The 13017-nt window shown below is 41.0% G+C and overlaps 1 protein-coding gene across 6 annotated transcripts in view; it reads right to left on the bottom strand.

Annotated features, from left to right (window-relative positions):
* RIPK1 (receptor interacting serine/threonine kinase 1) overlaps positions 1–13017 on the bottom strand; it is a 40437-nt gene that overhangs the window by 18961 nt on the left and 8459 nt on the right. For all 6 annotated transcript variants that reach the window (XM_025891039.2, XM_025891037.2, XM_073877512.1 and 3 more), the window contains exons 2-6: positions 11234–11454; positions 10130–10286; positions 7237–7374; positions 5677–5905; positions 3716–3865 (exon numbers count right to left, since the gene is read on the bottom strand). In XM_025891039.2, the coding sequence (XP_025746824.1) occupies positions 3716–3865; positions 5677–5905; positions 7237–7374; positions 10130–10286; positions 11234–11385 (826 nt within the window). In that variant the 5' untranslated portion in view covers positions 11386–11454. The remainder of the gene's footprint in view (positions 1–3715; positions 3866–5676; positions 5906–7236; positions 7375–10129; positions 10287–11233; positions 11455–13017) is intronic.

Genomic DNA, 13017 nt, shown 5'->3' with positions numbered 1-13017 from the left:
GGCACAAAGAGAGAGAGAGCACAAGCAGGGGGAGCAGCAGGCAGAGGGAGAGGGAGAAGCAGACTCCCCACGGAGCAGGGAGCCTGATTCAGGGCTTGATCCCAGGACCCTGGGATCGTGACCCGAGCCAAAGGCAGAGGCTTAACTGACTAAGCCACCCAAGTGCCCCTCTTTTTTTTTTTATAATTTTATTATGTTATGTTAGCCACCATACAATACATCATTAGTTGTTGATGTAGTGATCCACGATTCATTGTTTTCATATAACACCCAGTGCTCCATGCAGTATGTGCCCTCCTTAATACCCATCACCAGTCTAACCCATACCCTCACCCCCCTAAAACCCTCAGCTTATTTCTCAGAGTCCATAGTCTCTCATGGTTCGTCCCTCCCTCTGATTCTCGCCCCCCGCTTCATTTTTCCCTTCCTTCTCCTAATGTCCTCTATGCTATTCCTTATGTTCCACAAATAAATGAAACCATATGATAATTGACTTTCTCTGCTTGGCTTATTTCACTTAGCGTAATGTCCTCCAGTCCCATCCATGTTGATGTAAAAGTTGGGTATTCATCCTTTCTGATGGCTGAGGAATATTCCGTTGTATATATGGACCACATCTTCTTTATCCATTCATCTGTTGAAGGGCATCTCGGCTCTTTCCACAGTTTGGCTATTGCAGACATTGCTGCTATGAACATTGGGGGGCATATGGCCCTTCTTTTCACTACATCTGTGTCTTTGGGGTAAATACCCAGGAGTGCAATTGCTGGGTCATAGGGTAGCTCTATTTTTAATTTTTTGAGGCACTTCCACACTGTTTTCCAAAGTGGCTGTACCAACTTGCATTCCCACCAATAGTGTAAGAGGGTTCCCCTTTCTCCACAACCTCTCCAACATTTGTTGTTTCTTGCCTTGTCAATTTTGGCCATTCTAACTGGTGTAAGGTGGTATCTCAGTGTGGTTTTGATTTGAATTTCCCTGATGGCTAATGATGATGAACATGTTTTCATGTGTCTGTTATCCATTTGTATGTCTTCTTCAGAGAAGTGTCTGTTCATGTCTTCTGCCCATTTTTTGACTGGATTATTTGTTTTTTGGGTGTTGAGTTTGAGAAGTTCTTTATAGATCTTGGATACCAGCCCTTTATCTGTAGTGTCATTTGCAAATATCTTCTCCCATTCTGTGGGTTGTCTCTTTGTTTTCTTGACTATTTCCTTTGCTGTGCAGAAGCTTTTTATCTTGATGAAGTCCCAAAAGTTCATTTTTGCTTTTGTTTCACTCGCCTTTAGAGACATATTTTGAAAGAAGTTGCTGTGGCCGATGTCAAAGAGGTTACTGCCTATGTTCTCCTCTAGGATTTTGACGGATTCGTAGTTTGAGTTTATCTTTGTGTATGGTGTTAGAGAATGGTCGAGTTTCATTCTTCTGCATGTGGCTGTCCAATTTTCCCAGCACCATTTATTGAAGAGACTGTCTTTTTTCCATTGCATATTTTTTCCTGCTTTGTCGAAGATTATTTGACCATAGAGTTGAGGGTCCATATCTGGGCTCTCTATTCTGTTCCATTGGTCTATATGTCTGTTTTTGTGCCAGTACCATGCTATCTTGGTGTCACTGCTTTGTAATATTGCTTGAAATCAGGCAACATGATGCTCCCAGCTTTGTTTTTCTTTTTCAACATTTCCTTGGTGATTCGGGGTCTTTTCTGATTCCATACACATTTTAGGATTGTTTGTTCCAGCACTTTGAAAAATGTCACTGGAATTTTGATTGGGATAGCACTGAAGGTATAGACTGCTCTGGGTAGCACAGACATTTTAACAATGTTTAAGCCACGCATTAGAAGAGAAATAGTTAAGATTAGAATAGAGATCAATGGATTAGAAACAAGAAACACAGTAGATCAGATCAATGAAACTAGAAGCTGGTTCTTTGAAAGAATAAGATCAATAAACCATTGGCCAGACTTATCCAAAAGAAAAGAGAAAGGACCCAAATTAATAAAATTATGAATGAAAGGGGAGAGATCACGACTAACACCAAGGAAATAGAAACAATTATTAGAAATTATTATCAACAACTATATGCCAATAAATTGAGCAACCTGGAAGAAATGGATGCCTTCCTGGAAACCTATAAATTGCCAAGACTGAAACAGGAAGAAATTGACAACCTGAATAGGCCAACAACGAGTAACAAGATTGAAGCAGTGATCAAAAACCTCCCAAAAAACAAAGAGTCCAGGGCCTGATGGATTCCCTGGGGAATTCTACCAAACATTCAAAGAAGAAATAATACCTATTCTCCTGAAGCTGTTTCAAAAAACAGAAACAGAAGAAAGCTTCCAGACCCATTCTATGAGGCCAGCATTACCTTAATCCCCAAACCAAGCAAAGATCCCATCAAAAAGGAGAATTTTTTTTAAAGGTTTTTAAGTAATATCTACACCCAACCTGGGGCTCAAACTTACAACCCCCCAGATCAAGAGTCCCATGTTCTACCTATTGAGCCAGCCAAGTACCCCTCTGTGTTTTTCTTACAACCACATGTAAATCTACAATTATCTCAAAATAAGAACTTTAATTTTTGAAAAGGTGAAAAAGGCATGAAAGAAGAGAAGAGACCAAGTCAGGAGAAGATTGGCTGACTAACAGAATAAGAAAACAAGCAAATAAACCAAAGTAACCCTCTAATCCTTGGTAGTAGTGGTAGGTGGGGCTTTAATTCTGTTTTCTCATAGCAGAAATAGGCTCCTAAGTGACTTCCTACTGTTTATTTTTTGCTCACCTGATTTTCTTTCCTCTGATTTCCATTTTTCCTCTGCCTCTAGGATCTTAGCAAGATCCTAGGTAACCTAGAGGAATGGAAAGAGGTGCAAGGATGTGACAAACATCCATGTCCCTTTCCCTCTCCCTCTCCTACAGGCCCAATCTAAATGACAACATACATTTCCAAAGATGTCAGCTACACAAGGGGAGAGAAAAGAAATAAGAGAAGCTAAGAAATAAAGAGGCCAGTGGAAGCAACCCAAGTATCCATCGACAGATGAATGAATAAAGAAAATGTGGTCTATAAACACCACAGAATACATACCATTCAGCAATAAAAAGGAAGGAACTTCTGACACATGCTACAACATGGAGGAACCTCAGACATTATGCCGACCGAACTAAGCCAGGCACAAAAAGACAAAACCTGTATGATTCCACTTACATGAGGTACCCTGAGTAGTACCTTTCTATTTATGTAATAATAAACATAATAGAATAAATTCAGAGAGATGAAAAGTTAGAATGGTGGTTGCCAAGGGCTGGGGGAAGAGGAATGGGGAGCTGATATTTAACTGAAACAAAGTTTCAGTTTGGAAGATGAAGAAGTTTTGGAGATGGGTGGTGGCGATGGTGAATGTACTTAGTGCCATTGCCCCGTACACTTAAAGAAGGTTAACATGGTAAATGATGTGTTATGTATATTTTAACACAATTTTTAAAAAGTTACTTGTGAAAAAAAAAGAAATAAGAGGGCCTTACATGCCTTCATGCTTTTGAGAGGGATGGTATCTTTTCATTGAACAATATGTTTGAAATCTAGAAAACCAATTTGAAATCACAAGTGGAACTGAGTTTTTTGAAACCTTAAAGCAACTTCTTGACAACATCTTACTAGGAAAATTCGCCTCACTGGCAATGTACACAGTCATAAAAGATGCTCTTACCAGTAAATGTTGGCCGAACTTCTGGTTTCGTGTCCCAGCATTGCTTCATGATGCTGATAATCTCCACGGGGCAGTACTCAAGGATGTCGTCCACATTTGGCCTGTTCCCAGATTTAATGCACATTATCAACTGCTGTTCACAGATAGCATCTATAAAGCAAAGAAGAATTTAAGTTGACTTTCTCTTAGGTCCTGCATATCTCAGGCAGGGAGGTGGCAGAACTTGGACAATGCTGCTCATCTCTCTCTACAGAGGGTGTGCTTTTAATACAGGTGCCTCATCTGATAGGGGCAGAATGACCCTCTGACAAGGCGCTGACATCTTCTACTGCCCAGATGATCAAACGACATTCTAACCTCTGCCGATGAGACAGAATTCACAACAAAGTGGCCTCCTGGTAGAACAAATAGAATATATAAATAAAACCAACAGCATACTCCAGATTTTAATACAAAAACAAATACGGCACAGCTCTTACCTGTAAGGAGCTCAGTCTATTTAGAGTGACTGAAAACACTGAGTGGTAACTTATTCAAGGAGTAAGTACAAAGGGTTCTGCTAACAACTGTGACTAGAAGGTCAGAGAAGGCTTTGCTGAGTCAAGAAAAATAAGCAGGATTTATCCATGTAAGGAATCAGGAAGGAGGACTCCGAGAGGAGGATTCCAGGCTAGGGAAGCAGGATATGAATAGACTGGAAGTCCCCGAAATCATGATGTGTCCCAGGAATTATGAATAGTTCATTATAACTGGGCATATTGACTAAAGAAAGAGAGGTAAGGAATAAGGCTAGAGAAAGACGGAAAAGCCAAATCAGAGAGGGGTTTGTATTCCATACGGAAGAATTTGAACTTTATCCTGAAGGCCCAGGGAGCCTTGGAAAGATTTTAAATAGACGAGTGAGATGGTCATACTTGCCTTTTAGCATGAGCATGAGCAGCTTGGCTGCAGGGTGAATGGGGAAGGGCATGAGCAGGCTTCAGCAGAAATATGGAGGGTGTGAACTAAAGAGAGTCTGGTGGGGATAGAAGTGGATGGATTCAAGATGTATCTTGAATCATATGTATACCTTGAATTCATAGGTTTTGATGTCTGATTGGATGTAGGAGACAAGGGGCAAAGCTGAGAATGGGATGCATAAGGGTTCTGGCCCAGCGACTCAGTAGGTGGATGGTGATGCCATTTTCTGAACATGAGAAGAGCAAAGCTGCGTGGACTACAAGGAGAGCATGCAGAAGATGAATTTGTTTGGGGGGGATGTTGCTTTGGGTTCCTCTGGTATGTGTAATGGATCTAACAGATAAGGGGATATCCCAGGCCAGGGCTAGAGATAAGAGATTTTAGAGGCCTTGGCAATGGGTGATCATTAAACCAGGGGAGCTGATAATCACCCAAGAAAATGGGACCAGAAAATGTCCATTAATCTGAAGAATGACTACTTCTGTATGGGTTCTCCTTCATGAACAATGTCTTTTCTCATCTCTTTATTCTTAATTCCAATTAAAGTGCCCATAGTAAGTACTGAAAAGAAATAATTCTCGAGTAAGGGAGCAAGTGAATGAATGAAAGTATGAAGTAATGTGTCTCATAAGCAGAAGCAAGCAAGCTTTCCTGTCCAGGAAGAATCCTGGAATTTTATGTCACTTCCCAAACTCAGATATATCATCAAGGCTCCTATTTGTCCTGTGATTTGCCCTGATTCCTAAACAGATTACTCATTCATTCAACATAAGGGCATTGAGCACCTACTGGGTTCCAGGCACTGTGTGTGTAGATACTGGGGAAATAGCACTGAATAAATCAGATATGGTCCCAGCCCCTGTGTAACTTATGGTCTAGTGGGTAAAAAAGACATTAAATGAACAGACAGTCATAAGTCTTAACTGACTTCACTGAAGGTCACTATTTTACTCAGCAGTTTTGATGAATACCCAGATCCCATTCCTCTACAAATGTCTTACTTTCATAGGGCTCCTTATTAGCAAATATTGCCCAAAGTACTATGCCAAAGCTGTACACATCTGACTTCTCTGAGGGCTTTGCGTTGATGTCATTCAGATGCTCAGGGGCCATGTAGCAAAGGGTTCCACCATTTTTCTTAGAGACACTATTCAATTTTCTCTGCTCATTATGTTCCTCTTTAGTCAGTTTACTCCACATCTTAAAGGAAGCAACGCCAAGATCAGCTATCTGCAAGAGATCAAAACCAATAGGATTGTTCTGTCAGAGCCACAGGTAAATCAGACTTGTCTAAATTTGGGGCTTAACTAGTAGATGGGAGGTATAGTGGATTTCCAGAAACTTCCACTAGATAGATTTAAAACAGCTACTTCTGAACAAATTCATAGAAACTTTGTGTTCCCTCAGCTAGCTGGAAAATGTCCTCTAAGAAATGTCCATGTGAAATTCTGGTATCTCAAATTCTTATGCAATGAAACCATGGAATTTGCTAGTGGGGTTAGGGGAGGGAAGGGAAAAGAAAAAGCAGAAGTCATTTCTGACATGAACTACAGCAAACCATGTTTATTCTAATTCCTCATTTACTCTACATATTTTTCAACTATTTCTGGGGCTAGGAAGAAAAGGTATTTTCTTCTCAGCAGATTTGTATAGCCGATGGTGACGAGATACTGCACCTTCAGTTTTCCCAAATGGTGTCCTGAAGCCCATGGACGCAAGATTCTAAGGACTCCAAAGTCCTGAAGTTAAGGACTGCAATGCTAGTTGTTTTGAGTTGGTAGCCTGAACCTAAGAGAAGATGGGATAGGAAAGAGGAGGAAAACAGAGAAGAAAGCAAAAAGAAAAATACAAAGGTCAGACACAGAACAGGGAGAGGTGGCAAGGACAAAAGTACAGAACAATAGAACAATACAGTTAAGAAGAAATCAAAGATGACAGTTTCACTTTTGCCTCTAGGAATTCAAGCATATGGGTATGGGTTTTGGCATGTGATGATCCAAAATCCCCAGATTTTAACATAAGAGATACATAAGAAATGTTATTAATGTAAAGAAGGAACCTTCTTTCAAAGTTGTAGGAATAAAAATCTGTCCAAGACTAGAAGGAAGTGTTAGAAGCAGAATCTTGTAGTAAAAGGATGCCTGCGTAAGCAGTTCCTGAGTTCTCCCCCAAATGCTGCTTCCCCTTTCGGATTCTCGTGCTTGGATTCCTGTTGCCAAAACCAATTAGATGTGAGATTCCACCTCGTTAAATCTGCTCTTGAGTGAACAAAAAGAAAATCTCTTCCCCTTGTTGCCTTTACTACATTGGAGTATGTTACACTTAAAAAAAAAATAATAAAAAATGTAGATGAGAATAAATAAATAAGTAAATAATATGAATTCCATCAAGTCTGCATCTTTCTTGTCAATCCTTGGCAGAACCTTCCAGCACCACTGTCTTCAGTTCTAAGCTCAGTGAGATCTTCCCTTAGGGGTCTACTATGTACAAAATGGATTTATAGTGGAGAATTAAAACTAAAATCACCCTAATCTTCTAGAAACCTTCAGATCATGACTTACCTTAATGTGAAAGTCATCATCAACGAGGATATTTTCAGGCTTTAGGTCCTTGTGTATTACGCCTTGTCCATGTAAGTAGCACATCCCTTCAATGGTCTCCATAATTATCCTTCCTTTTACAGAAAGGGGGATACTGACCTAAAACAAGTGACATTAAGTCTATGAAATGGAAAGGTAAGCCAAATAGGCCAAAGCAACTGTTTTATTCAAGAGTAGTGGGGTCTGAACCTGAGGATATACAGATCTTCCTCGACATACAATGGAGTTATGTCCTAATAAACACATCATAAGTTCAAAATACCATAATTCAAAAATGTTTAATATATCTAACCTACTAGACATCATAGCTTAGCCTAGCCTATCTTAAATCTGCTTAGAATGCTTACATTAGCCTTAGTTGGGCAAAATCATCAAACACAGGGCCTACTGTATAATAAAATGGTGACCATCTCATGTAATTGACTGATACTAAACAGTAAGTGAGAAACAGAATGGCTGTGTGAGTAACAGAATGGTTGTAAGTATATCGGTTGTCTACCGTGTGATCACGTGGCTCACAGCCACTGCCCAGCATCCTGAGAGAGGATCATAATGCATGCTGCTAGCCCAGGAAGAGATCCAAATTCAAAATTCAAAATACGGTTTCCACTGAATGCCCATTGCTTTTGACCATCATAAAGTGAAAAAATCGTAAGTGGAACCATAAGCTGGGGACCATCTGTAGTTACCAGGATTCCTTCTATCATGCTCTGCAGCACTGCCATCGTTTTAAAAGAAGCCCCCTTTTAAAGAAAGATTTCACTCCACATGCTAATGGTATTAACGTTGTATTCTGTCATGTAAAAATAAAACATCCATGCCAATATGGTAATATATAAAAATGCTATAAAATTAAGCCCCTTAAAAGCAGAACATGATCATGATGATGATTATAATATGCATCCTTACTACCTAGCACAGTGCCTAGAATTGCTGTTGAATGAAGGGATAAATAAACCAAAAACAGGCATTTTCTACAGTGCATTAATATATGCTACTGTATACTAAATAGGTGAACAATGTCACAGAAGTGTGTATATGAAATAATACTGAGAAAAAAGAATATAAGAGATTCTCAGCGTGCTCACACTGATTGCAAACATGTAAAGATTAACCTATGAGATATCATGATGTTAAAACAATGTGGAAGTGAATTTAATAGCTATTTGGTAATTTGGTATTAGATACTTCAGCAGGTTTTTGTAAATTCACAAGTCATTCTTACTTAACAATTGTATTCTAGTTACATAAATATCAACATTAACATAGAGAATTCCAAAACATTAGTTTTGCTTAACACTGAAAAATGCAGATTGTTTGTGTGTGTGTGCAGTCTCTAGTTTACAAACAGGCTATTTCCTAAAAATTTATGTATATGTTGGTTGTTGGTAAACAGGACAAAAATTTAAATGATGGAAGTTAGAATCCCAAGTCAACCCCCCCAAACCGTATTTAAAACCCATAACGTAGCTGAATTGGTAGTCTGATCACCACCATCCAAAAAAGAGCTAGAGATTTTCCGTTCCTCCTTGGTATACCTCGGACGTAGAAAAAAATTCTGAGCAAGCCAAGGAAGTCCCTTTCTCATTCCCCTTTCTGCTTTTCTCCCTCACATCCTCCTGAATTCCTCTGGAGCCCAGACTAGTCCACCTTATCCTCGCCTGATCCGGAAGAACGCCTCTTGTTGCACAGGATTTATTTCCCAATCAAAATGCCTACTCACTTCACGCAGCAGCTGGTCTAACCTAGTTTTGGCGAGAAGAGCAGTCTCATTCAATTATAACACAACATGTATAAGTGAACATCCCTTACCCTTCCCACATGTGTCTGCGAGAGATGTCTGGGGCTTAGAAGAACTGAAGAATGGACATAACCTCAGGCAGTTGTAGGGCGAGGGAGAAGATGGGAAAAGGGGGGATATTTGCCCTACAGACTGCCACATCCCACCACTCCCAGATGCAATCTATGCTTTGGCCAAAGCCAGTTATTTGCAGTGTCCCCACTTTGGCATATTCTCTTTCCTTTGCTATTCTCTCGCCCGGAAAGCATATCCCCTCATTCTCTGCTTGTCCTTCAGGTTTTGGCTCAAGCATCCCCCTTCTGGAATCCCTTCTCATCCCTTCCACCCTGAAGTGAGGGCCTCTCCCCTGTGTTCCCACAGCCTGCTGGGAGATGTCTACTGAAACACCGTTAGGCCATACCGTTCCCTCCTGATCTGTCCGTGGTACGTGTCTGTGTCCTATTTGCTACTGCCTCCTGAGCAACTAGCATGAGGCCTTGCTCTTAATAGGTAGATAAACTCTAAAAAATGCTTTATTACAGTGATGTGGTTTTCATAAACAATTTTTCTTTTCTTAAGTCTTATCCAGTGTTGTTGCCTCTAATGCTCTCTATTTAGCCTTTAAGTTTTCTCAAGTGGTATCAAAGAGCAATCGTTAATATTCCATTTCCACCTACAGTCACGTCTAGTGTACATCCTTCAGTCAGTCAGTCAGCTCACACCCAGGAGGCATGTGCCTCACGTCAGGCGGCGGCCTTCAGGAAGACAGTGCCTATCCCTGAACTGTGGATGCTGGGGTGGCTGACCAGAGCCAGCTACAACACCAAGACAGAGGGGGGACCTCCCCGGGTGAGGGTTTCAGACAGCTGTCTATAAGGACTGACAGGAAGGCAAGACCACGTTCTGGGCAGACAAAGTGCAAGACGTTCTCACCAGGGACTGACTTCAGAAAATCCACACTATGTAGCAACTCGCAAGGGGGTTATTTGACCCCAACAAGATACAAAAGAACAAACACCATGGCGAGCACCATCACGGATGCGCGGGCCCAGCACACAGCAAAGCCCTCTTTACCTCCGCCTTCAGAACGTGCATCAGGTTGCCCTTTTCCATGTACTCCATCACCAGGGAGTAGCTCCCTTCTTCCATGATGACGCCCAGGAGCTTCACCACCCGATTATGTCTCAGCCTGTGCATCATCTTGCCCTCCTCAAGGAGGGACTCGTTGTACCTGCGGGACAGAAAGGTGCTGTTAACATGGGCGGAGTTTGTGCCCTTGTCCCTTGTGCCCCCAAGAAATGCAGTACGCGCCTCCCACGCATCACATGCTGGTGTTGGAGCTTGTGCATGTACTGATCTCCTCCAGGCCCAGACAACAGGCGTCCGCAGGCAGAGGACTTTCTCGTTCCTTCCCAGTGATGGGCAGCGAGAGCTCAAGAAACCTCAGAGCGACGAACGAATGAATGCAAAGTACATGAAGAGCCGCAAGGAGAGGCAGCCGGACAAAGGGCTGTGTTAGATGGCATAACAGAAAATTCAGCCTCTCTTGGTAACCACTCTGGCAAGAAGAGAGGGACGTAAAACAAGTCCACCAACTGCTTTAAAGAGAGGGCTTCTGGAACCTCTAATTAAGAACGTTTTTCTTTTTTAAAGATTTAGTTATTTGACAGAATGAGAGAGAGAGAGAGAGCACATGAGAGAGGGGAGGGTCAGAGGGAGAAGCAGACTCCCTGCTGAGCAGGGAACCCGATGCGGGACTCGATCCCGGGACTCCAGGACCATGACCTGAGCCGAAGGCAGTCGCTTAACCAACTGAGCCACCCAGCTGCTCCCCACCAAAACCGTGCAGCAAGTAGGCAAGTGTATCTCACTGACCCCTCCCATGGCTTCTCACTGCCTCCCCCATCACTCTTCATCTCCTTCCCTTTCTCTAATTCCTTCCCTTTGCTTCTCTTCCATTGTCTATTAGCTGTGAGCTTTTTGCTAACCAGCCGTACAGGGATAATAATAACCAGCTCAAAGGGTTATGGGACAGCAAGTGTGCCCACTGACACCCCACAGTCTGTCTCCTTCTAACACCTAGGCCATGCTTATCCACTGCCCTGCCCTGGCCCTCCCCAGTAATTTTTCCCATGGCCAGCCCGTAATTTGGCCCACCCACCTCTGCTCCCAACTCACTCGGTGCGCTTGGGCCCTGTGTACACCTTTTTCAGTATTACAAGTCCATGGGATCTGTGTAAACACAAAGACACCTTTCCAAAGCCCCCACTGTCCAAATGCTCCTTCTCCAAAAAGTCACTAGATTTCATTTTAATGTCGTCCAAGGACATGGCTAGTTTCCTTGTGAATCCTCAGAATGTCCAAAAATGCACCACCTTTTTCCCCGTCAGAGCTGTGCCCTGTAAAACAAGACAAAACCAAAGAATTTCAGGTAATTAAACTATTGAATACTCTTAGAAAATAAATAATTATGAACAAAAAGACTGAATTTGAAGAATATAAAAACAAAAACGCATTATCTAAAAAGAATAGAAAGGTATAAAAAGGATGAGGATTTGAAGAATCTGTACGTAAGTGCTATGAAGTCTACAGTGTATAAAATCTCAAAACATAAATGTTTGCTTCTCCTTCTTCCCTTCTTCCATTCATTTTCCCCAAACTGAACTGAAGAGTAAAAACCCATGGGGGACCATAATGAGACACCATTACACACCTACCAGAATATCCAGAATTAAAAAGGCTGATACCACCAAATACTGGGGAAGATAAGAAACAACTGGAATTCTCATACATTGTGAATGGGAATATAAAGTGGTACAACCACTTTGAGAAAAGGTCTGGCGGTCTCTTATAAAACTAAACATACACCTAAACTATGGCTAAGCAATTCTAATCCCCAAAAAAATGAAAATATATGTCCCCAAAGACTTCTATGATGTTCGCTGCAGCTTTATTCATGATAGCCCCAAACTGGAAACAGTGATGCATCAATAGGAGAATGGATTAAAAAAAAAAAAGACTGTATATTCATACAATGGATTACTACTCAGCAATGAACTACCAATACGCACAACAATGTGGATGAGTCACAAAAGATGCTAAATAAAAGGAGCCTAGTACAAAAGAATACATACTATATAACTCCATCTATGTTAAGTTCTCCAACAAAGTAATCTATGTTGGAAAAGGAGCACCTTTCCAGGGACAGGTTGCCCAGGGACAGGGTGAGGACTGCATGGTTTGGAGCATGAGGAAACTTTCTGGTGTGATGGTAATACTCTATCATCCTGGTGGGGGGGTTACAAAGGCATAAGCATTTGTCAATACTTAGCAAATGTACTGTAGGCAAATCTTGCATCAAAAGAAAAATTTGTAAACATACTGAACTCTAGTTAGTGGTGCGCATGCTGAAAATATTTAGGAGGAAGCATACTGATATCTGCAATTTACTTTGCAGACAGACTGGTGGATAAAGAGTGTGTTAAACAGATACTCTGTGATAAAGCAGGCCAAATAAAATAATATTGATGGTGGACGCATAAAAGTTCACTGTAAAATTTTTTAAAATTTGTTTCTACATTTCTATTTTTATTTATTAATTTTTCCCATATATTCCTCACCCAGTTTCTAATAGTACATATGTCAAAACTAAGAAACCAACATTGTACATTACTATTAACTAAACAACCTACTTGATTCTGATATTACTCATTTTTTTATGAATTCCCTTTTTCTATTCTAGGATCCAACCCAGAATATTACATTGCCTTTTATAGGCAATGTAGTATTTTTTAAATTTTTTAAAACCTTTTGACCCTCTTCACCCATTTCTCCCAGCCCCTGCCTCTGGCAATCCCCAATCTGTTCTCTGGATCTATGAGCTTTTTGAGCTTTTGTTTTTTTAGGATTCCACATATAAGTGAGATCATACAGTATTTGTCTTTCTGACATTTCACTTAACA

This window comes from Callorhinus ursinus, unplaced genomic scaffold (assembly GCF_003265705.2).
Source record: "Callorhinus ursinus isolate GAN/ISIS: 27379988/994484 unplaced genomic scaffold, GSC_fseal_2.0 scaffold26, whole genome shotgun sequence".
In the NCBI taxonomy this organism is placed as follows: Eukaryota; Metazoa; Chordata; class Mammalia; order Carnivora; family Otariidae; genus Callorhinus; species Callorhinus ursinus.
This window is presented reverse-complemented; position numbering and strand designations above follow the sequence as displayed.